Source organism: Drosophila erecta, unplaced genomic scaffold (genome assembly GCF_003286155.1).
Source record: "Drosophila erecta strain 14021-0224.00,06,07 unplaced genomic scaffold, DereRS2 tig00000126-arrow-pilon, whole genome shotgun sequence".
Taxonomy (NCBI): domain Eukaryota; kingdom Metazoa; phylum Arthropoda; class Insecta; order Diptera; family Drosophilidae; genus Drosophila; species Drosophila erecta.
In genome coordinates this window covers 9,197,591-9,220,986 of record NW_020825209.1, presented here as the reverse complement: position 1 = coordinate 9,220,986, position 23,396 = coordinate 9,197,591, and the positions used below count along the sequence as shown (strand labels likewise).

The window sequence follows — 23,396 nt, the reverse complement described above, 5'->3', positions numbered from 1 at the left end:
ATAACGATAGCAGGATCAGTAGGGCGTCTAACAAAACAATTGCCGGTACATAACATGTTGCCAATGAGTAGATTTCACTCAATAGTAGCCTAAAGAAATGTCTTGGTGTATTGAAATTATCAAGAACAACAGTTCGATTGCCTCAACTATCGATTACATTGTCGGTTGGTCACTTGCAGCAACGAGCTTTGGTCCGCTTTCGTATTTTATTTTACCGGTCCGGCAGCGCTGTGCTTCTGTTCGGCTTTTCCAATTGGATTTCAGAGTCTGAATGTTGATTTGAGCAGAAAAACGGAACCGGAAATCCTGGCCAGAATTTGGCAATGAGCAGCGGCACCGCCGGCTGCAAGCGCTTGCACAGCATCGAGGTTGAGCAGCCGCTGGAGTCGGAGCGCCTGGAGCACAGCCTGCTGTTGGTCAAGGGACGCCTGGTGCCCAAGTGTTCCACGGCGCGTCAACTGAAGGCGATCCTCGATCTGCCCCAGCACCAGTCCCAGGAGCAGCTGACTCAGCTATCGGCCGGCGGCGAGTTCAAGCTGTTATTCGACTTGGAACAAACGAATAGCGAGGAACAGAGCGCCTGTCTCCTGGAGCTGCGAACCTGCACGGCCACCCGTACGATCAGCTTCAGTTACAGGCCCCGGCGCAGCTCCTACCGGGTGCAGCCGCTCTACCTGCTCTGCCAGGACGAGGAGAAGCCGCTGGCGCAACAGCACGAGGTGCACTCCCTCATAGATCTTAATCTGCGCCTGGTGCAGTCCATTTACGCCCACAAACTGCACGCGGCGGGCTTTCCCAACCGCACCTTCACGCTCAACGGCAAGTGCTGCGCCTTCCGTAGCCAATTGACACGAAAACAGGCGCTGGAGAGGAGCGAGGACGAGCTGTGGCAGCATTTCGCCGGCGAGATCATCGCCTGCCCGCAGTGGGGACACCAGTTGCTCCTCAAGTTCGTCGCCTTTGTGAGTTGCACGCACTACGACGGCGACGCGGTGGTGGCCAGCGGTGACTTCTCGTACGCCAGCATCCGGCGGCATCTCAAGGGACACGCTGCTCTCGGTGGCGGCGGATTGGCGCTCTTCGGCAGTGCCCACTTCTACGCCTGGCCCACGAGCTTCGCGGAAATCGGCGACTGTGTGCGCAGCGCGGAGCGGGTGGACATCGCCCGCCTGCCGGACGAGAGCAACTACCGGAGGACGTACGGTGGCGTGTATGCCAGCACCTTGGGCGCCGTGTGCCACGAACTGGGTCACTGCTTCGATCTGGGCCACACCAGCGAGGGTGTGATGGGCCAGGGCTTCGACTACCTGAATCGTGTGTTGACCGTGGACAAGCCCACGGAGCATTTGCCGCAACGAATTGTGGACGCCAGAAAGGACGCAGGTGGCAATACAAACTTATCCGAGGGCGGATCATCCTCCTCCTCCGTCGCCAGTGGCGCCGCAGGCAACCGTGCCCGCCTCACCAAACTGAAACTGCAGCCCGGCTGCCAACTGCTGGACAACTATCACAATCAGAAGCGCAACGATAGCTTCTATTTTGCGCGCAATTGTGCCGTGATCCTGGCCCACCATCGCTGGCTGAATTTGGAACTGGAACAGACAGCTGCCGAAGACTTTGAAGCGGCCGATATCCAACTGAACCACGACACCCGGGAGATCTGCTCCAGCAGGCCCATCCGGCTGGTCGAGCTGCGCTGCAACCAGAACAGCTTGGTGGCCCACTACGAGGAGTTCGAGGGGGCTTCCGTGCACCGCTTCCAGCTGCCCGCTTCCCTGTGGCATCTCCTCGCGGAGCAGTGCACCCACTACGTTTTCGTGCTGACCACCAGTGGCGATACCAAGCGGCTGTCCTGCGACTCCTAGGACTGCTAGGAGCAGGAGCACTAGGTGAGTCGCCATTCTCCTTGGATTTTATTGGAATAACTGGATGACCCATTGCCAATCGTTTCATTTCATATTTATATTTCATATTTAAATGCAAATCTGGAGTTTCTCAAAAAATGAGGTTTGAAATGTATAAATATGAAAATATGTGAAAAAGGGAACTTTATGCTATGATATACATATAGTTCAAAGTATTATTCCAAACGCGAATACAAAACTTATCTAAATTAATTTTTAAAATATATTACACACTAAAAACATTTATATAGACAGACACATCTGCGCTGTGTGATCGCACTTGATATAAGAAGTTCTTAAAAATATTCCCCACGAATAATGAGAACTTAAGATATCGTTCCGTTTGAACCCAGCTAAATTAGGTAGCAATCCATTAAGTTAATAAACAGTCCGTGGAAAGAACCCCCGCCACGCAAGCGAATTGCCTGATAAAACCGAAATCATCGGTGAGTCACTTTCGTTCGTTTGCCAAGTTCCTGGTGACGTTCACCCTGGTTGGTTCCACAATATCAAACTATCTGACTTTCGCAGCAGTGCCGTCGAAATCAAAAAACTGAAAATACACCAGATTAGCATGGGAATGCCATAAATTGATTGATAAGCGTTATCAGTGGATCGATATTATTCGAAAGTGCGTGATAGTTAAATGTTCGTCTCATTGTTTTCTTCATTAGTTGTTTGAATACGAAAACTGCAGTTTAAAACTGCTTTTGACCCTTGTTTTTTAACTTGTGTTTAACAATTTAGTTTGATTTAATGAATTCTAAATATGCTTTCACTTTTCATTTTCCAACTAAAGAAGTTTGCCCAAAATCCGTTCTTTAGGCGATTTGAATCTCTATTACGTAACACCGCAATTTCAATCTCCACGCCTATCAACAAATCAACACTAAAAACACAAAACCTATAATTTTTTAAATGTCATTTGAAGTCGATTAAGTTTGAGCCGCAAAAGTGCGTTTTAGCCCATGGTGCACAGCAAAGCTGCGCTGAAATCAGGTTTTCGTGCTGCGCCAGCTGGGATCGGATTGAGCGGATGAAGTGGAGCGCTCTGTCGCTCAGCGGCTCTCTAAGATGCAAGACGCCAGCTGTGAGGTGGGTTAAAGCTCTGGCCCTCTCGTAACCCGTTCCCCCGAATGGAACGTACTCGCGCGGCACTTGCTCAGCCCATTTTCCATTATCGCAGCAGCGGAGGAGAAGCGGAGGAGGCCGTTCGGTGGCGATTTCAAGTGTCGCACGAATGTAGGGGAATATTTGTATTCCGCTCCGTTCGATTAGATAAACAGCCGATATTGGTGCACGAAACTGAGCAGCTGGTGAACTTCGCTTGCAGATTACCGATCAGTCGGCGTTGGAAGCGCTTTGGAGACGGAACCGAGCGGAGCGGAGCAAAAAAGGAGCACATGATGACAGCCAGCGAGGGATCGGCGCGCATTCAGTTCAAGGTGCTGCGGGGATTTCCGGCCATCGGCGATTCCACTGATAAGCTGGAGACACAGGCCTTCCTTACCGCCTCCAAAGAGATAGTAACCGTCATAGGTGATAACAACGCACCCAAACTGGCTCCAATCAATTCACTCACTGCTATCTGTTTTCCATTTTGCAGAGAGCTTCGGCAAACTATTCACACCCGTGATCAGCGACATGAACGGAAACATAAACGTAAGTTCACCGGGGCGCCAAGCTTTCGGAGATCGCGGTCGGAATTGTACGAGATGTAGCTGTTGGTTTCCCTGAACCAACCACATGCCAAAATGCTGCAGTTGAACTCATTTTCATTGCCGTTTATTGCCATTTCAGAAACTGACGAAAGCCTACGGAGCAGATGTGGTCAAGTACCAGTATCTGGAGGATCTGATTGTGCTGAATGTGAACGTGGACGACTTTGCGGCCAATGCGTTGCTCTGGCTGAAGCGCGGCCTCCAGCTCATCTGCACCTTCTTCGAGAACATCTACAACGATGCCCAGGCCAAGGAGGCACTGAAGCAACACCTGCAGGACGCCTACGAGCGCACCCTGAAGCCCTACCACGGCTTCATCGTCCAGAGCACAATCAAGGTGGGTGCTTCACCGACCAATCCATTCCATTTCGATGCCTTCATTCGGCTAATTGCAAAATTGTTTGCTCGCTTGCAGATCATCTACAGCTGGGTGCCCACGCGCAGCCAGCTGCTGGGTCAGGGAGACGCCCAGGCGGAGAACATCGAGGTGCTGACCAGCTTTCTGCCGCGGATGCGCGCCCATCTGGACTCGATCGATGCCCTGCTGAAGGCGCACAATTTGGACGATGCACGGAAGGTGTGATCGGCGATGATCGCATCGTTCCCCTAGCCTAGCTTAGCTTAAATAGCTTATCCTACTTTATTATTTATGCCAATGTCCAAGTAAACCTCAGAGCCTCACTTATAAACCAGCTGTTCGGCTCATCATTTCGATTCCGGGGAGCGTCGCACGCGGCGCTTTTGCTCATTGCCCGTGGGCGTTCCCGCACTGGCGGACTGCTGCTCCTCCTCCTCCTCCTCCTCAGGCGGCTCCTCCACTTCCAGTGGCAGTGACATCTTACCGCCCGGCTTGCAGATGACAAAGTGCACCAGGGACACAATCACCTCGAGAACTATCAGCGCGAACACGGCGTTCGTGATGATGCGTAGCCATAAGCTGCGGCCGGCAGCTGAGAGGCGAAGAAAGACCATGGCGGGCAGCAGAATGCAGGGTGTCACTGTGAGCAGCAGCCACATGGCAGTGGCGCCAGAGCACAGGTTCACAGAGTAGCCGGCGTACAGGCGCACCGATTCAGCGGAGACCGCCAAGACGTAGGCCACGAGCATGGACAGGCCCTCCAGGTTCCACAAGTGATTCAGCTGCAGGGGACAAACGGAGGCTGGTCATGACAGCACATCGCCAAGGGGGGAATCTCAAAGGCAGACTCACGCGTATGAGCATGTGGATCATGTAGCTCATGGCCCACACCATGGACACATAGGTATTGGCCTGCAGCAGCATCTGCAGCACCAGGTTGGCCCGATGTGGCGTCACTGAGTACGCCATTTTAAGCACTCCGTATGCACGTGAAGGATCAGGGTGAGTATGTCCCAGTACTGCAGTTTGGTTTGTAAGTTTGGATTGTGGGAATGGATCTCCAAGTAGCTGGAACTTCCAGCACCGTCGTTTGTTGTACTTCTTGCTGGTTGCCAGGGTAACGTAACCAGCTGGAAAGCACAATTCAGCTCTGGCTGCTGCGACTCCTGCGGGTTGCGGGACCTAAGCTGCCTGCTCGCGCACTCGAAGAGGTCCTGGCGCACAGTCCTTTGGTTTAAATAGTTATCGAGCGCCTGGCCCAACTTTCTTTTCTGTCTGCAAAACATGTTTGACATACATATTTAAAAAACATTGAAATGGGAACTTGTCAATAAATTTCACAATGACCACCAACACCATTGGACTTGTTGGAGCAAATGTTCAAGTGCAATTGCAAGATTTAGGAGGGCGGAACACATTAGTGCCAAGACAAGCATGAGAAACCAGCTAAACGGGCGAAACTAAACGAATAAATTCGACAAGGCTACAGAGACCAACTGACCATGCGGCAGCAAGGAGTGCGTTGGTGCAGCCTGGTGGTCGTCGTCGTAGCCATTGCCATACGGCACGTGTCCCAGGGCATCAGCTCCAGCGATCGCAGCTTCCAGTGCCTGCATACGCGCCTGAAAGGCCAGACCAACTGCTCGCCATGCGCCCAGCTGTACGTGTTCAATCGGAAGTCCGGCTACCGGCGCTGTGAGCACGTCAACGGGCAGTGCTACCCATTCCGCAAAGTTTTTCCCACCGCCCGCCTATGCGAGTCCATCTGCCAGCCGTACATCCGGCGGCCAACGCTGCACGAGGTGACCACCCTGCCACCGCTACCGATCGTGGAGCCCTTCGCTGACAGCGATGAGGAGTTCGAGTGAGGTTTCATCAACAAAAATAAACTGCTTTTAATTCAGCTGGTATGGGAATGTTTGGTTGGGACTTTTGGTAATGGCACTGGTAATGCGCAACAAGATCCTTTGTGGAGATTCAGTTCTAATGGGGCAAACTGGAGCTGATGGTCTCCCGCAAGGCAGACACTGCAAGACAAAGGAAATGTAAGTACATGTAACCGATGTCGGGACCAACAAACACTTACGGAATCTGTGATCGTTCTGGTACACCAGCGTGTTGAGGATGTCGGCCAGGGTTTGGTGGCACCGTATGTACGTTATCTCAATCTCCACCACCTGATTGAGCGCCAGGTACTCAAAGCTACGGCGTTCCGCATTGCCGTCGTCAATGCCGTCATCCGAAAGGGTGAAGTCCAAGCAAAGGGCATCGTTGACGCCCATGTAGCTGGCGCAGGTGTTCCACTCCATGTCCAGCACGAAGACCAGATGAAAGAGCTGCTCGAGGGCGACGCGAAATGACTTGAAATCGTCGGTTAGCATGCAATGTGTCTTCAGCCACGACAAGTGCTCGTCGTGCATGCTCCTCAACTCGCGGATGTTCTTGCACTTGCCAATCCTGAGCTCGAGCTGCTGACCCACAGCCTCCATAACGTGCGTGTGCAGGTTGTTCATGAGGAAAATCAGCCAGAAGCGCACAATCTGCAGGCGACGGATGGTCAGGCCGAGCAAATCAAGAGGTGCATATGGATCTGCCTTGTCGGGGCCCAGAATCTGCAGAGTCTCCAGCTTCCAGAGGGCCCACTTCATCTTCAGCATCAGGCGCCACACCAAATTGTAGTCTTGTATGTGCTTGGTTGTGAGGATGCGCTGCTTGGCTACTGGCATCTCGTAGGAAAGTTCAATAGCCTCCAGGGCCTCATAGACCTTAATTGAATTTGAGTTTATCTGGGATATAACGTTGACATGAATGGTGTGAGCCAATCGCTGGTAATATGGATACAGCACTTCGCGGAGCGTAGAAGTAAGTACTGAACTCTGTGTCCAGTTATCGTTCCTCTCAATGCGCGCGAAGAGTGCGGCGTAGTAGGGCACGAGTATGTACGCCTCCAGCATCATCGTGTGCCGCACGAAACGCAAGTTCTCAGCCAGATGCAGCTCTTTGCAGTACGCTCGCATTGCGTACTCGTTCGCCAGGCACTGTCTCCTTTGCAGAACTACGCGCAGCGCCACCGGCAGCTCAGACTTCAGCTGCAGACAAGTGGCGCGCTCCAAACGCTTCAAAATGTTGACCAATTCAATGGGCTTCTTTCTCAGCCGTTCGCGTTGTCGCTCTAAACGTCGTTGCTGCACCGGCTGGGTAAATATGGCAAAGAGATCAAGGTTCCTAATGCCCTGCACATTGCTCGCAATCAGATCGTCGTGTGCCTGCTCTGGGTCCTCCTCCGGCTCCGGTTCGTCTTTCTCATCCGTGGGGATGCTACCACAGTAAGCCTCAATCTGGGTAAAAACCTGGGCGACCAGCTCATCGTACAGTGACGGCGTTTGGCTTTCATTGTGGGTGGTCAGCATCTCGCCCAACTTATTTACACTGGACAGCAGATCTTGTGTTTCTCCAGACTCCAGAGCATGCTCCAGCAGTATCTGGTAAAGAGGGCAGGATTGCAGCTTATTGAAGATCTCCACGACTTCCACACCTTCCTCACAATTCACACTGCGTTTGCGCACGTAGCCACGTTGCTGTGAGTCCTCCTCGACACTTTAAGAACAAAATAAAATGATGACTTCAGCTGGCCCCAGTAGTGAGCACCCTTTTGACGTACCATAGCTCCACGATGAACTCGTTTAGGCGATCCTCCAGCTTGGCACTGCGCCACCAGCCGTCGATGATGATACAGTATCGCTTTAGTGAAACAAGCAGCAAGGCAATGGCCATCTTCTGGTGCGGCACCTGCGGCAGGGTCTGCTTATAAAGTCTGCATAGCAAGTAGGCGCTGCGTAGGTGCGGAGGACCCTTATCCAGGATGGCCTCCTCGACCAGCAGTCGCAGCAAGCGCAGCTGGGAAAAGTGTTCCCTGAACTCAACCGTAAAGTTGATCAGCGTATTTGTCGCGGGATCCTCAATGACACGGTCCTCGTAAGCGACTAGGAGCTGACAAATAGGCTGGACAAGATCCCGCAGGCCGTATGCAAAGCATTCCAAGGTAATCGTTGTCTTTATGCCATCGAAATGCAACGTATGAGTGTCGATGATGCGTTGCACTTCCAGCATGTCCTCCAGCGCAGGCACCACATTATAAAGCAGAAACTTTTGCAGCGTGCACTATAAGCAGATAAGGACTGAAGATAGAGTTACATTAACATTTCGAATTCTTACCGCAGTCACTGTGCAGATACTGACATTATCGCGCACAGTAATGCGACGCGTATCCTTGTTGAATATAAAGAAACAACAGCTTGATGGACGCACGAACATTAGGAGGATCTCCCTTAGCAGACAGGACTCCGTGGTGGTTTTGGGCAGTGGCAGGGCCAACAAGCCTCGGGCGTTGTGGTTCAAATACTGTACGTAGCTCACGGCAAAGTTGTCCAGTGGATTTGTACTGGCGGGCAGGGCGTTCAAATGGACATCAGGGCGCCACCAGAGGGAGTGGATTGTACGCGAGAGCAGGTCCGTGTTCCTCTCACTTTGCCAATATGGGGTGGTTGTTCGGGGCGGTTGGGGCGGCGGCAACTGAATCAGCTTGCTCCGTCTCAGATGATTGCTCTTATAGTTGTTGAGGCTCAGAACCGTTGATGGCGTTATCCGGATGACGCGCTGCACCGGCATGGACGGCAAGTAGCTGTTGTTTTCCCTCCCATTTGGGTCTGCCACCTTTATGGCCTGCTGATAAGCCATGGCCATCTCATCGGGTTTCAAAGTAGATGTCGAGTCGCAGTCCGACTCCTCCGACCAATCCTTTTGGGAAAAAGGTAAGGGTATTATTACGCTGCAAATGAAACTAGCAGTGGTGTTCTCCAGATGCTTACACTTAAGCTGTCCGAGCTGTCATACTCTGGTGGATCCAGGAAATCCTCGGACAGCAACGCTGCCCAGTCCACCTCCTCGTCTGGATGCATGGCGGCCTCCAGTTCTACCTCTGCCTGGCGCTCACTCGCCTCCATGCTGTCGATCATGCACAGACGGTGCTCTTCCATGAACACCCGGTTGCGCCGGATGTTTTGCACCGGCTTATGGGCTATGAGGAGAAGGAATTCCAGCATTGACCATCCATCGGAATGCTGTTGAATTTGTTGCATGGCCAGGTACTTGTTGGCCAGCTCCTTGATGGTATCTCCAAAAGAAGCCATGCCTTCCACCCGGAAACGGTCGGCCAGATCGTCCAAGCTGCGTTTCACCTCCGTGTCTGTGCGGACCCATGCCCAGTGTTCCTTAGTGAGTATCTTTGATACCGTATCCTCCATCTTGTGCAACTTCTCCTGGCTGGTCTGCAGTATAAATGTATTAAATTGGAATAGGAATAACATCTGTTTTTAAACTTACCCCCGGTTCCGACAAGTTCCTGACCAGATGTCGCACGTTCGCGGTTATAGCGGAGTTTATCTGCTTCCCGGTCTTTCCTCGCTTACCCTTCTGCGCGGAAGTGGCCATTTAGCTCCGTTTTCTGATAATAAAGAAATGAATTCTATAAATGGCGCCCTCAGAAATGGCAACAAAATAAACAGTACATCGGATCATTATCGGCGTCGTTATCGATAACGATAAAACTAAGTGGATAATTCAGATCAGTGATGCCAATATTTGTGATTGGATGTGATGTGGAATTATACCAATTAAATTTTAAAAATTCTAACAAAGGAAATTCTAAAGGACAGATTTCCGGATAGAAAAACTTAAAAAAGGTAAAATATTAAAAGCGGCAATAACTATGTGTTCCGACAGTAAGTTAAAGATTCTTCAGGCTTTAATTAAGACAATTTTTACTACTTTGTGTAAGTAACACATACACTACATACATACATATATATACATACATATATACATACATACATACATATGTATACATACATACATACATACATATGTATACATACATACATACATACATACATATGTACACATACACACATACATACATATGTATACATACACACATACATACATATGTATACATTCATATGTATCCATACATACATACACCGGTACATACACTACACATACACCACACTCACTGCTCGACCGGTGTGACTCTAAATTTGAAGACATGCCTTACAGTCCTCGCTAGAACCAGTTGGGAATTACAAGAAGGGCTACACGAAAATATGTTTCCTAAGCAAATATTAAAAGCCCCAATAACTATGTGTTCCGACAGTAAGTTAAACATTCTTCAGGCTTTACTTAAGACAATTTTTACTACTCACTGTAAAGACCTCACTATTTCACTCACAAATATAATTATGACAAAATAATAGATTATTATTTAATTACTTACAGCTCGAGATTAATTTAGTAGCACTTATTTTTTATGTTTATTCGTATACATGTTTATGTTTATTCGTATCACTGATTCAGAAGCTAGTTCAATTAATCGATAAATTGAAATCGACTTGAAATGTAAACATTCCATTTTGTTGTTATTTAAATGGGATTTATGTGGAGGACAACATGAAGAACAGTACGCCTCAGCCCACCTACGTAATACTGGGCTCCGGCGGCCACACGGCGGAAATGTGCCGGCTGACCCAGGCGCTGCTGCAGCAGGCAGACATCGAGCAGACGAAGAAGTACCAGCCAATTAGACTGATCCTGGCTAGCAGTGACTCCACCTCCGAGCGCCAGTTCAGGCAGGCGCTGCCGCAGGCATCTCAGAAGGCGGAATTCGTGAAGGTACCACGCAGCCGCAACGTGGGCCAATCCTGGCTCACCAGCATCTTCACCAGCCTGTGGGCACTTCTGTGGAGCTGCTATATGGTCTGGCGGGATCGCCCCCAGCTGATCCTCTGCAATGGACCCGGCACCTGTGTGCCTTTCTGCTACGCCGCCTACTTGTGGCGCCTCTTCGGACGCCTGCCCTCCCACTCCAGGATAGTGTTCGTGGAGAGCTTTTGCCGCGTGGAGACGCTCTCGCTTAGCGGACGCCTGCTCCTGCCGCTGGCGGATCTCTTTGTGGTCCACTGGCCAGCGTTGGCCACGCGCTATGTGGGTAAGAAGAACGTGCGATATTTTGGGCGCATCATTTAACAGTTTTTTAATAACAAATAAAACGAATTCTGAAAAACTTAATTAATTTATGGTTAGATTAGATCTGTGCTTGAATAAAGTGTCGTTCTAGCGCTTCTTCCGTTCCTGACAGAGAGATCGATGCTCCTTCAGCTGGTGGCCCTCAAACTCCAGGCCACATCGGGGACAGCCAACGGTCTGCTTGTAGAGATTCCGCTGGCGACGCTGACGCGGAGTAAGCTCGTCCTCGCTGGACAGCAAAGTGGTCGAGTCGCTGGAGGAGCTTAGGTTGAGCTCGGCGATCTCCTCTTCTGTGTATCCGGAGTTGCGAAGAATTTGCTTTGATGACGTTGATTTTGACTTGGCGCCGCGTGATGTGGAAGGTCTCGAGGAGGAGGAACTGGTGCCCTTGGAGGTAACAGAGGCACTTGGTCGGCTGTTTTTCGGTTTAAACGATGGCGGTTCCACGCGCACTGTAATGGTACAGCCCTCGAAATGATTGGCCAACTGCGTGCGCTTCATCTTTTCAAAGCAAATGGGACAAGATACGATGTCGTTGTCCACATTTTTGGCGTACTTTGATCCTGTGGGGTGCACGTCATTTTCACGCTGAAACTCCTTCAGCAGGGTGTCCTCTCCAAAAAGATCGTCAATAATAGATTGATCAGCTAGTTCCGTGGCAGCTGTAAAACTGTCATTTGCGGCCGCCTCCTCATCGTCATATTCATCATCAATTAAGAGAATATCGTCCTCGCAAAAGGTCAATTCATCCTCCATTACCTCGCGCTTGATGTTCTGAGTGCGCTCCTGACTGCTCATGGTGTTTCTACCAGCTGGCATCTTAAATTTATTCTTCTCCTGCTCCTCTTCATCGCTATCGCTGTCCGTCACGATTATGACGGGCACATGGACATCCCTGACCATCACATCATCATCGTAGGACTCCCAGGTGATTATCTCGCCGTCACTGGAAACACGACGCCTCTTTTTGGAAATATCTGTTTTAGAATTATTCTGCGGTTTGTCGGAAGCAGATCCACTAAAACGATCGAGTCGAATTTGACGAAGTGTAGCAGTATTGGGCGCATTAGGGCCACTAATATCAATGATTTCTACAGCGCTAGAGCCACCAAGACTGTAGCCCTGACCGTTCATATCAGTGGTGGCTTTCGAACCTGATTTGGTCATTTCGCTGCCTCCGCCACTTTTGTTGAGATCGCCGAAGCTTATGATATTTGCACCACTGGGTCTTGTGGCAGCAGTTGGTGTCTTGGGCATGGCAAATGGATCGGATGAGAGTCCGGGATATGAAGTCGGTGGCACCGCCTTCGCCAAGTTGCCCAGTAAAGCTGTGCCAGTGGCCGCTTTCTTGGCTGCCGGCTGTCCAAGCCAGTTGCGTATATCATCCTTGGGCGCGGCCACCGCCGGAGTGGACTTCTTAGCCCTGGTTTTGGGCTCCGGTTTGGAAGGTTTCGATGGTTCTCCCACCTTCATAAAGGTGCCGCCACATTCGCGCTGGTGCTTCTCCCACCATTGATCGTTCGGACCGGGCGCTCGGTTGCTAGTTCGCTTCACATAGCCCAGAAAGGGTGTGCGCTGCTGGCAAATGCCCGTGCAGCGCCAGATGTGGGTGCGGTAGGCGGCCACCTCGTCGTGAAAAGAGTGGTAAACGGTAATGTTGGTGCCCGCCACCTTGTTGATCGTCTCCATAATGCGCTTGAAGTTGGGTCCATGACCACCGTTGCCCTCGCGGATGTTGAGCACAAAGCAGTAAGCGTGGATCATTTCGTGCTAAGTCAACAAATAGGTATAATGTAATACAAAATATCTATGTACATATGCTATTCTCTAGGCTTGATATGCAAATGAAGTCCCCTCTTCTTAATTTGCATCTCAAGCCTAGCTTACTGCGTAATATACATGCACAGTGCAATAAACCTCACCAAAAGCGTCTCCACGAGATCCTTGCGCGGACGCAGCTTTAGCAGCGGCTCACTGAGCCGAATGGTCACCTCCTTGACGAAGCGATTGCCTCGCTGGTAGCAGATTCCAGCGCACGAGTACATCTTCTTGCTCCACTCGAGAGCGACGGCGCCAAGGCGCTGCTGGAAGAACTTCTCGTCGAAGCGTATAAACATGGAGAAGATGTCTGGAGTGGGATCAACCAGCTCCCACTGCGGATGCACCAGATTCATCGTCTGGTTGAGAAAGTCATCATGGCTGGCCTGAATGGCGCGCACTGGCTGTTTCTTTGGAGCAGAGGCTTTATTGTTTGGGCTTTTATTGTTAGCCATTGCTGCCTGTTTGAGATGTAAGGTGATTAGATTATAACAAGGCCCTTGGTTGAATGAAATCCTCGGATTTTCATGGCAAACTCACTGATTTTGGCTGATTTGAAGGGTAGACGAAACGGAGACTAGTGTCTAGATCGCTGTCTCCGTCCTTCTCGCCCTCATCCAAGAGGGCCTGAATCCTGCGTGCCAGCTGTAAGTCTGTGTCCTGCAGAGAGGAGATCACCCAGGTTTTTTATTGACCAAATTACCATTTCCCACTACGTACATTGCTGGTATCCGCACTTGCAAATGCGTTGCTGCGCTCTGCCTCAGCGTTCAGCTGGTTTTGCAGCTTCAGGGCAAACAAATAGTCTGATTCGGACATGATGGTCGCCGCGTTGCCGCTGGCCAATCCTGGGCCAGAATTTGTATCGCAAGTTGAAAGAACACAAAAATTCTTCGAAAAAGATTTCGCGCTTCTGTGCAGTGTGGCCAGCCTTTGGGTAAAGGAGATATGCTCGTGATTGGTGCAGGGAATCGAGTATCGATAAGTTCGCAAACGATTATCGGGTATTTAAGAAGCTATCGGGCAAAGCTCGCATTCTCTATTTAAGAAAATACGAACATGTTGCATTTGAAATTGAGAGACAGTGATAATTACATATATATAAAAACTTTCCGGTAAAATAATACGACATTTTTATGCATTTGTGCTATAGCAATTGGCTTTACATCAACAAGTACCCATCGTCGCATAATTTAACTAAGAAATCGTATTCACTTGTGGGCAAAATGAACGAAATTTAAATATTACGCGAAACGACTTAATCATTGTTTCAAATAAGAAATACACAGTGCCCAGTGTCGCTTAAGTCCATCTCTAGTTGCAGCGCCCTTTTTAAACAGCTTTCCAAATTCTCGGAGTTAAACTTAGCGCATAAACTACGCATGCCCAAAAAAATCCTGCAACTGATCTATTCGCTGTTTTTTTTTAAGCAGAAACAGAAGCCTTTCGAGTCAATATTGCTTACCAAAGTCAATATGAATTACCTACTTTATTAATTACTTATTCAAATGTATCGCGTCTTTAGGGAGGGGAGAAGGAAGCGATCCCTAAGTCCAGCGAACTGAAGCCATCGATATCGTGATGTCCTACGTATCGATGCTGCACTGCCATTTAACGGTCCATCCCTCGAGGACATTTTACCTTTGGTAACTGGACCGGCATCCGTTTCCGGAAAATCGTCAAAACCAGAAGTGCCGTTCTGGGCGACAAAAGTTGGAGCATGAAGAAAATGAAGTTCGTTAGCAAGCGACAGAAGAAGCGACAGGGCAGCTACGACCAGCCCAATCCTGGGCCACTGATTTTGTGGCAAAGCAAGGAGCATGCGCAGCAGACTAAAGCGCCCAGGAATTTGAAAAAAGCTAAGAGCGGCCAGAGGAACCCGGCACGCAATGTAAGCCATTGGGATTACCATCATGGCGGTAATACGCCGACCCATTATTTGCGCTAACTTCAAATTTCTCGCCTCAGATTGCCACCACAAAGCATAATCCAAACAATTCGAAACTATTTTTTCCGACGGGTACCGGTAAGCCAGTAGTTGTAGTCCAGTAGTCAGTCATTTACATATGCATTATCTACTCTTCTGGTGGCGTCATAAACAAACGCCGCGGTGTACATATGCATGTAAACAAACATAAACAAATTGGCCATTTAGTAATATAAACTTCGATTTGCTGACCATGGACTTGTGCTTGCCAAACAAATCCAGACCGAAAGTGTAGTGAAAGACGTGCTCCGGTTACCGGCATAGGCGATATTGTTTCTCCAATCTTCGCGAGAAAATGCAAGAACAACAAGCTCACGCTCACATTCCTTTCGAAAATGGCGAACTTTCAGAATGGCGTCCTTCTCTCTTCCTCTCCAGCCATCTCGCTCCATTCGCTGCATTGGTGTTGGTAAAGCGAAGAATGCGAGAAAGCGAGACGAGAAAATGTCATATGGAATCAACACACACACCGTGCAAACTACTCCGATTTTTCCCTCGAGGAGATTGGATGTGCAATTCTTAAATACGATCCCTGGGCGATAAACAAGCATATACATATGTATAGCCGTTTTAAACTTGATGGTAAAGTGCTTGTGATAAGTGTTGGAAAGGTGGTTGCGCAAGAACTCCTCTTTTCTTAGAATGTGTGTGAATTTCGGAACCCTTGAGAACCTTTTTTTGTATTTATTCTTCACCGCTTTCGCAATGTCCAACAATAAAATGCAAAACACAAGAAATTTGTAAGAACTTAAAGGTGGCGAATTTGCGGGAAGACCGCTCTTTTCTTATATGTACATATGTATAAGTATATGTATATGCATATGTATTTGTATATGTATATGTATGTATATTTTACCTCTCGAAATATTGTTCCTATTTCTGGCCCTTTTCGATAAAAGTCATTGTGTTGCAAACTTCATGAGGAAGTTGGGATATCAACTATCTTTATATATATTACATATGCATATCTGCATTTGTACAGATATGTTAACTAATTTTCTGCGCAGATTATCGGTTTGCCAACTTGCAAAGAAGTGGGAGCTACAACAGTAGCTTCGAAAGCGGAAATACGCTGACTGGACACGTCGGCAGCAGAGGAAGTGGAATCGGAAGCGGAAATAGCTACTACTTCAAGGATCTGGAAAGGAGCTATACACCTATTTCGATGTACCACTACCAAAACGCGCACAACATCACCTTGGGCAGCTTCATCGATGAGCAGCTATTTAAGCAAGACAATCCAAACTCTGGCAAATCGCAGAAGACCAATGAGCAGTCACCGCCAATGGAGCCAGTGGAGCCAATGGAGCCTATGAAGCCAACGGATGAGACGGACCCCTTCTCTGATTCGCCCCCAAGCGAATACCCGGCGTACACGGTCACAATCACTCCGCCGTTGACGATGCCCATCGATCTTGAGGATGGGTATCTCGATTTTCCAGAGTATTACGAGATGCCCAGGGATGTGGTGAAGCCGCGCACAGAGAATGTCAGAGCACTGATGCAGTTCCGTGGGTGGGCTTACGCTAACAAGCGACGGAACCCGTTGGGTCTGAAGTTCTTAAAAAATGACTACCATTCCGATGATGAGGATACGTTTGCTAACCAAACGCTAAAGCCCATTGGCTACGAGATGCTGATGGGCATAAAACGCAGGACCTATATGGAACGCATATACCGCTACAAGGTGGAGCAGATAGTGTTCATGGTGGAGGCCACCAAGTATGTCTGGGAGAACTATAGGTACGATCGCAAGCTTCCGCCAAACAAGACCATTTGGAGTGTGGAGCGTCATCAGCTCAAGAAACCGTTCTCCAATCGTCGCAACTTTATGCAAAGAAAGCCAAGATATATGAGAACCAATACGCTATTCAAGCAAGACAATCCAAACTCTGGCAAATCGCAGAAGACCAATGAGCAGACACCGCCAATGAAGCCAGTGGAGCCTATGAAGCCAACGGATGAGACGGACCCCTTCTCTGATTCGCCCCCAAGCGAATACCCGGCGTACACGGTCACAATCACTCCGCCGTTGACGATGCCCATCGATCTTGAGGATGGGTATCTCGATTTTCCAGAGTATTACGAGATGCCCAGGGATGTGGTGAAGCCACGCACAGAGAATGTCAGAGCACTGATGCAGTTCCGTGGGTGGGCTTACGCTAACAAGCGACGCAACCCGTTGGGTCTGAAGTTCTTAAAAAATGACTACCATTCCGATGATGAGGATACGTTTGCTAACCAAACGCTAAAGCCCATTGGCTACGAGATGCTGATGGGCATAAAACGCAGGACCTATATGGAACGCATATACCGCTACCAGGTGGAGCAGATAGTGTTCATGGTGGAGGCCACCAAGTATGTCTGGGAGAACTATAGGTACGATCGCAAGCTTCCGCCAAACAAGACCATTTGGAGTGTGGACCGCCATCAGCTCAAGAAACCGTTCTCCAATCGTCGCAACTTTATGCACAGAAAGCCAAGATATATGAGAACCAATACGTTTCCCCAGCAAAATTCTACTTCTTCAATGCCCTCGAACATGGTCAATATGTCCGTGCCGGGATGCTGGCTACCGAACGGCTATCCCATGCAGCTTGGTTGCTGGCATCCCGTTAGTCAGCCGCTTTCTGCAAGTGAAATCGAGTATCTATATGAGAACTGGTGGGATATTTTTAACTACGTGAACTCCTTTGCCAAGATGGACCTCTTCCTGGCCAACCTGTCGCCGAACGAGATCTACGCTGCGCAGATGTACGCCATCCATGGCGAGGCGTTCTTTGAGATGGACATTGGCAGGTACTTCCAGGAGGAGTCTAAGGGCTGCCCCGCGCTATTGGATAAGCTTCAGCAACCTTATCAGCAGCCAGTTCAGCCCTATCAGCAGCCACATCAGTCCTATCAGCCACATCAGCCCCAGCAGCCGTACTATTCATCGCCTGTCCAACAGTGGGCGGGAAAACTGCCCTGGTCGCATCCAAGGCGCCCGGAGCAACAGGACAACCAGGTGAAGATAAATTAATGAACTTACTTGTTTATTGCTTTGCTAAGTTTATATGCATTTCCGACCCCAGCAGACCATGCGTTACTCAAGAGCTGCAGAGAAAGGACCACATCCAGGAGGATTTAGTGGACAGGAAGAGGCTGGTGGAGGCAAGGCAAGTCCTGGTGAAAAGGGTACAAGTAAGGACAGCCATAACTTTCTATCTTAAGCTTTCTAAATTTAATTTGGTAATATTTTATTGGCTTTTTTTTACTTTTAGTTTTGCCAGCTTTTAGTATCCCAAAGTATTCTTTGCATTTCCCACAGATTTTGCATTTTATGTGCTCAGTAGAAAGCTGGTTTTTAATTTTTTAAATATGTACTTAGATAAGTAGTAATTACCATTTGCTTGCCCTGTTTCAAGCCTTACATAATATTTAACATTATATCCACTTGATTTGTACAACAGAACGCCGGCATATTGGTCAAATTTGGCAGGAGCTCAACAATAACCCTTTTGAGTTTTGGTGCTAGAGGATCGGATGGACCGAAAGATGATCTCAAAAAACTCGACGATCTCGCCTTAAATATAACCAACTTTCCACCGCTTCCCGGGCCTTCAAAAAGTGCAGGACTTAATAATCGAAAATCACAGAGGAATAGGACAATCTAGAGCAGAAAGTTAAAAACATCTGCTTATGCCTTAGATATAAGAGCCTATTTATTTGTACTCCTAAAAACATATCTGTTACCAAAAAAAAAAATTTTTACTAAACATTTCATATTAACACCAAATAAAACAACTAATTTTTAACATGTACTAATATCCCTAACTTGAAGTAGTGTAGAAGTCGTTAATTTACTAATTTGTATACATAGTATTTCTAAACTACATTTCGAAGTTGCGTGTCAAAAGCTTTCTTTGGAATCAATTTCGTGATAACAAATTTGTGATAGATATTAATGAATCCCTTACTTTACATATTCAGGAATATTATTTATTAATTTATTTACAAAATAACATTGCATAGAACTAATGATAGTAACCCCTTTATTAAAATATATACTAATTTCCAATTTTTAACCTATTCGGATTTTAAAAATTTTACGAATCGCACAGAAGGAAGAATAAGTTGATTATTAATTAATTAATCATTTAAATCATTTTAAATCTTCCGCTGACATTTTCATGTATATATCTATGAATATTTTTAGAATAAACCAAATATAAGATGATATTGCCCCAGAAAAAACACTTGTTTCAAGTGTATTAAAATTGTATTGCCACTATAAGAATTTAGTTTTTCAATATTTTTTGGTTTTTTAATTTACCGTTATTTATCAATGGATAGCAGGGAAATGAAATCGATATATATTAAAAGCGTCTGGTCATACTTATCATCTCTGTACTTACTTCCACCACTAGTTTCTGCTCTAGCAATTGATTACTTATTTTTTGGACGCACTCGGGTGCTAAAACCATATTTTTGGCCATAAAGCATGGAGGCCCTGGTAAATTACAGTAGTGAGGACGACCAGGAGGATGCTGGCTTTCAGATACGGGTAAATATGCCTACGCTGCAGCGCCGGAAGCAGCTGAAAAAAAAGAATCGTCAGAGCGCATTTTGTGTACACACACATCTTCCGTAATTTTTTTCTTCCTCATTTTGCCCTTGCGTATATGCGTACGTGTGTGTGTGCGAATGCGTGAAATGAAGATAACTGATCCCCATCAATAAAAAAAGACAAAAAACGTGCTAAAATCAAACCACTAATCCTCTAATTTAGTTCAAGTATCCTAGTGCTTTAGTAAAATAATGCGAATTTGCTGTTTCTTAATAGTTGCAAAATTCCCCTAGGCACCACAACAACTGCAGCATTCGCCGCATGCTAAATCCACAAAAACAACAACAACTGCTAACTTACTAAAGCAGAAGAACAACAATAACAATAATAACTATGGCGGCAGCGACGGCTACGTCGACGCCGGCAGAGAAAGAGACCGAGAGCGCGACAGAGATGGAAGCAGCAACAGTCCGCGCGAAAAGGAAAGAGACAGAGAGCGGGAGAGAGAGAAGACGAAGCGACGCCATCACACTCCGCCGCTGCTGACGTCGCAGCAGAGTCAGAGGAGCAGCAGCAGAGGCCACATTGATGAGGTAAAGAATTGCCGTTGCACCAAATCGATATTTACTCTCCTTATATATACCATATGCTATTGTACTACTTACTCCATACATATATACATATGTGTGTATTTGGGTTGGAGCGGATGCGAATGCAGATGCGAATGCGAATGCGGATCTTCCATATGTCATTGCCTTTTGCTGCCGCAAAGGGCGACGCCAACGCCGACTGCGCTGCTAGAAGCAGTGACAGTGGCGGGTAGAATAACAGCACAGTCCGCTTCAAGTCAATCGTCCGATTTCTAGATTTCAATCATATCAAAGCCAAAAATTTTTAAATTTTCGAAATAAAAACCAGTGTTATTTTACGTTTTAAATGCCAGTTCTATAAATTGGCCAATGCACTTGGGTTCAAATAAATAGAGAAAAAGTAATGAAAGAAAAGTACTTGTGCTAAATAATAGGACACTGCATCAAATCAATAATGCAGCCTAGTTTTCAATTCCTTCTTTCTTCTACAGCTCAAAATGCGTTGGGCAATTGCCTGAGGAGTAAAAAATTCATTCATAGGCATGTACATATACCATGGCAGTAGGACAATTCGTATAAAACTACTGCATGACACTACTTCATCGCAAAACCTAACAAATTCATGGTAAAAAAAAGTTGGTTAGTAGTTCAGATATGAAAATCAAATCAATTCAGCCATTTCCCTGTGCTATTATCTTATCAGCTGATGTGTTCAACTGAAATAGTCAATGTCGATATACCATATATATATTGATCTATACGATCGACTGCATGCGCTCCAACCCTTCCCAACCAAAGAGAAATTGTGTAAATTTAGACACACCAGCTTGTTATGAGCCAAAACTGATAACGAAAATTGAAAGAAAGTAATTTCTGTTTCGTCCGCTTGCGAATACACACTTTGTTGTTGTAGTTCGGCCAGCTTAGTTAAGTTTACAAACATTATATGCCCATCAATATTTAAATGACTAAACTCTACCATTTTATTATCATTGTTGTTGTTGTTACGTTAACGAAACCAAACCAAACCGAAACAAAATGAAATACCATTTTCTAAACAAACCAATCAAAAACAAAAAATGAAAACAAACCTGACCTACGATAATTGACGATAGCCCGATCGTAGTGATCGCTCGATAACCAATAGCTACTTCGATAATGCGACAATCGATCACATTTGTAATGACCACCACTGTGTGTAGTCGTGTGTGCGACTTTGTGGCTGTGTTGGTGGGTGTGTGTGAGCCACCGAAAAAGATAAGAACAAATAAAACACACTCACCACACACATGCCCGTCCGCACGCACACACGCACACACACACCCACCAACCCACCCACTCACTCACTGGTGAAAGCGCGAAAGCGAGAGAGAGATAATGCGAAAGAGAAAAAGTGAGAGAGAGAAAGAGAGAGAGAGAGAGATCAAGGCGCACGAAAGTGAGTATACAAAAAGTGATCAAATAGAACCTAACAACTCTATAAGCAATCTAGGACACCCCGGAAGGACCTCGGGCCCCAGCTGGTGGCCCACAGCCCACATCCTCTTTCAGTCCCCCCCAGCATCCTAGCATCTAGCATCTAGACCTAGATCCTTAGTCGCCAGCGCAGATTCGTAGATCGATTCGCTGTAATGTAATTCTCCTCAATGGGTTACTTTATCCCGTTCCAGGAGCCGCAGACCAGCAGTCGCCACCGCCAGGAGCGGGACAAGGACAGGGAACGCGACCGCGAACGTGACAGAGACAAGGATCGCGAGCGCGAGCGGGAGCGGGAGAAGCGCAGCGACAAAGGACGTGACAAGGATCACAGCAAGGTAAGGCAGAAGGCCAATCAACTGAGCAACTCAGCATAGCCGAACTTATGTAATCTGGGCTTTTTACAGGGCGACCATCGCCACCATCGTACCAAAGACGGCAACAGCCACAGGGAGCGCGAAAGGGAGCGGGATCGTGACCGCGACCGCGAGAGGGAGCGAGATCGCGACAAGGATCGCGACCGTAGGCGTGCGGAAAAGAGCAGCCGCCACCACAGTAGCAAGGAACGTCATCATCATCATAACAACTCGTCGTCCTCCTCGTCAGGCCCCGCTGCAGCGGTCAATGCAGCATCAGTTCGTCGCTCCTATGATGACCGCAGTCGTCGTCCCCGGGACTCTCGGTCCCACTCTCGTACACCCACAGGCACGCCGCCCGCTCGTCGTCGCCATCAGTCACAGCAGTCACGCAAATATCGCGAACGCGACTCCAGCAGCCGCTCCAGATCTCCGAAGGAAGAACCAGCCACAACACTTCGTGGTGGAGCTGTGGCCGGAGCTCATCTGCTGCTCGGAAAATCAGGAGGAGGAGCAGGATCAACGGCAACTAACGCATCAGCAGCGGCGACGGTTGCAGCGGCCGCTCTGGCAGCTGTCAATGCAGCAGCCGCAGCCATGGCAGCCGGTTCATCTGGCGGAGGCGGCGGTGGTCTCCTGCCGACGCCAAACTTTGCACCCAAGATACCCTCGCTAATGTCCCTGGAGCTGAGCACACCAGCCGTAGCAGCACCTGTCGCAGAACCCATCCAGCTGCCCAGTTACTATAATCCGGGCATCATCAATGCTAATCGCTATGCGGAGCAGCAGCAGAAGCGCAAGCTACTGTGGGGCTCTAAGAAAAGCGAGGACTCGGCAAACAAGTGGGGCAACGCGCACTTCTCCCAGGACTCGGACGGCAAGGTGGCCTCAAAGTTTATGCGTCTGATGGGCATCAAAAACGCAGGCTCCAGCGATGGCGATGCTAGTGGCAGCTGCGGCGGCCAAGCAGAATCCACTAATGGGAGTGCAGCAGGCGACGGAGGTGGCGCAGTAGGAGCTGCGCCATCGGCAGCCGCGGGCGGAACGAAAGTGCCCACGGACGTGCAGCAGCGCCAGCGCATGTTCTCCAACATGGAACAGCAGTACGAGATGGCGCGAGCCGCCACCCACACCATGCGCGGCGTGGGGCTCGGTTTCGGCTCTCAGCCACGTACTTTCTAGAGGGGACCGGAACGAAGGCGGACCGGCTCCCAGCCAGGCTGTAAATACCATGCCACTCAACTCATTAGTCATGTCAATATGTTTCTCCTCAACAACTTCTTGTTTGTGTTGAGTAAATGTTTTTTTGATTTCAAATAAACGTTGCAATCGAATTAATGAAGTGACGTGGCATTTTTTTTGGATTTACGTTAGATAAAAAAAGCGTAAATAAAATAAATAAAAAGATAAAAAGTATACCCTCGGTTGGTCAAACAATATGAAAAATGAACAGTTAAAGCACTATTTCTAAGTTTCTTAAGAGCATCCAACTTTAACTACAAGGTCTAGCGGCTCTATTTGTAAAATTCTTGCAAATAGAGATTTTACAATAAACTT

The 23,396-nt window shown here is 48.0% G+C and overlaps 8 protein-coding genes across 10 annotated transcripts; 5 read left to right on the top strand and 3 right to left on the bottom strand.

The window, feature by feature from the left end:
* Window positions 1–183: 183 nt before the first annotated feature.
* Window positions 184–3,273, top strand: LOC6550797. The gene is made up of 2 exons (XM_001978052.3): window positions 184–1,889; window positions 3,238–3,273. The coding sequence occupies exon 1, from the start codon at window positions 324–326 to the stop codon at window positions 1,863–1,865; it is 1,542 nt and encodes a 513-aa protein (XP_001978088.1). The 5' UTR covers window positions 184–323; the 3' UTR covers window positions 1,866–1,889; window positions 3,238–3,273.
* On the top strand, window positions 2,704–4,317 carry LOC6550829 (glycolipid transfer protein 1). Of its 2 annotated transcripts, XM_026981742.1 has the most exons (5): window positions 2,704–2,999; window positions 3,238–3,443; window positions 3,511–3,566; window positions 3,705–3,962; window positions 4,041–4,317. In XM_026981742.1, the coding sequence occupies exons 1-5, from the start codon at window positions 2,941–2,943 to the stop codon at window positions 4,206–4,208; spliced, it is 747 nt and encodes a 248-aa protein (XP_026837543.1). In that variant the 5' UTR covers window positions 2,704–2,940; the 3' UTR covers window positions 4,209–4,317. The 2 variants fall into 2 exon arrangements, with proteins under 2 accessions (XP_026837543.1, XP_001978087.3); XM_001978051.3 differs by having other exon boundaries at window positions 2,932–3,443.
* Window positions 3,668–5,502, bottom strand: LOC6550828 (transmembrane protein 17B). Its single transcript, XM_001978050.3, has 3 exons — window positions 5,485–5,502; window positions 4,836–5,258; window positions 3,668–4,765 (listed from the first exon to the last, which is right to left on the bottom strand). Exons 2-3 carry the CDS (start codon window positions 4,950–4,952, stop codon window positions 4,331–4,333), a joined length of 552 nt encoding a protein of 183 aa, XP_001978086.1. The 5' UTR covers window positions 4,953–5,258; window positions 5,485–5,502; the 3' UTR covers window positions 3,668–4,330.
* On the top strand, window positions 5,475–5,886 carry LOC6550827. Its single transcript, XM_001978049.3, has one exon. The coding sequence runs from the start codon at window positions 5,486–5,488 to the stop codon at window positions 5,849–5,851; it is 366 nt and encodes a 121-aa protein (XP_001978085.1). The 5' UTR covers window positions 5,475–5,485; the 3' UTR covers window positions 5,852–5,886.
* Window positions 5,854–9,723, bottom strand: LOC6550826 (gamma-tubulin complex component 5). The gene is made up of 7 exons (XM_001978048.3): window positions 9,551–9,723; window positions 9,366–9,486; window positions 8,852–9,310; window positions 8,199–8,780; window positions 7,645–8,144; window positions 6,070–7,580; window positions 5,854–6,010 (listed from the first exon to the last, which is right to left on the bottom strand). Exons 2-7 carry the CDS (start codon window positions 9,471–9,473, stop codon window positions 5,967–5,969), a joined length of 3,204 nt encoding a protein of 1,067 aa, XP_001978084.1. The 5' UTR covers window positions 9,474–9,486; window positions 9,551–9,723; the 3' UTR covers window positions 5,854–5,966.
* Window positions 9,724–10,405: 682 nt separating this feature from the next.
* LOC6550825 (UDP-N-acetylglucosamine transferase subunit ALG14 homolog) lies at window positions 10,406–11,105 on the top strand. Its single transcript, XM_001978047.3, has one exon. It carries the CDS (start codon window positions 10,488–10,490, stop codon window positions 11,061–11,063), a length of 576 nt encoding a protein of 191 aa, XP_001978083.1. The 5' UTR covers window positions 10,406–10,487; the 3' UTR covers window positions 11,064–11,105.
* LOC6550824 (sprT-like domain-containing protein Spartan) lies at window positions 11,047–13,838 on the bottom strand. The gene is made up of 4 exons (XM_001978046.3): window positions 13,602–13,838; window positions 13,422–13,541; window positions 12,986–13,342; window positions 11,047–12,833 (listed from the first exon to the last, which is right to left on the bottom strand). Exons 1-4 carry the CDS (start codon window positions 13,698–13,700, stop codon window positions 11,151–11,153), a joined length of 2,259 nt encoding a protein of 752 aa, XP_001978082.1. The 5' UTR covers window positions 13,701–13,838; the 3' UTR covers window positions 11,047–11,150.
* A 5,374-nt stretch (window positions 13,839–19,212) lies between these two features.
* Window positions 19,213–23,181, top strand: LOC6550822 (arginine/serine-rich coiled-coil protein 2). 2 transcript variants are annotated; one of them, XM_026982065.1, is made up of 4 exons: window positions 19,213–19,414; window positions 19,711–20,010; window positions 21,678–21,821; window positions 21,891–23,181. In XM_026982065.1, exons 1-4 carry the CDS (start codon window positions 19,352–19,354, stop codon window positions 23,019–23,021), a joined length of 1,638 nt encoding a protein of 545 aa, XP_026837866.1. In that variant the 5' UTR covers window positions 19,213–19,351; the 3' UTR covers window positions 23,022–23,181. The 2 variants fall into 2 exon arrangements, with proteins under 2 accessions (XP_026837866.1, XP_026837867.1); XM_026982066.1 differs by lacking the exons at window positions 21,678–21,821; window positions 21,891–23,181 and having other exon boundaries at window positions 19,225–19,414; window positions 19,694–19,917.
* The last annotated feature ends 215 nt before the right edge of the window (window positions 23,182–23,396 follow it).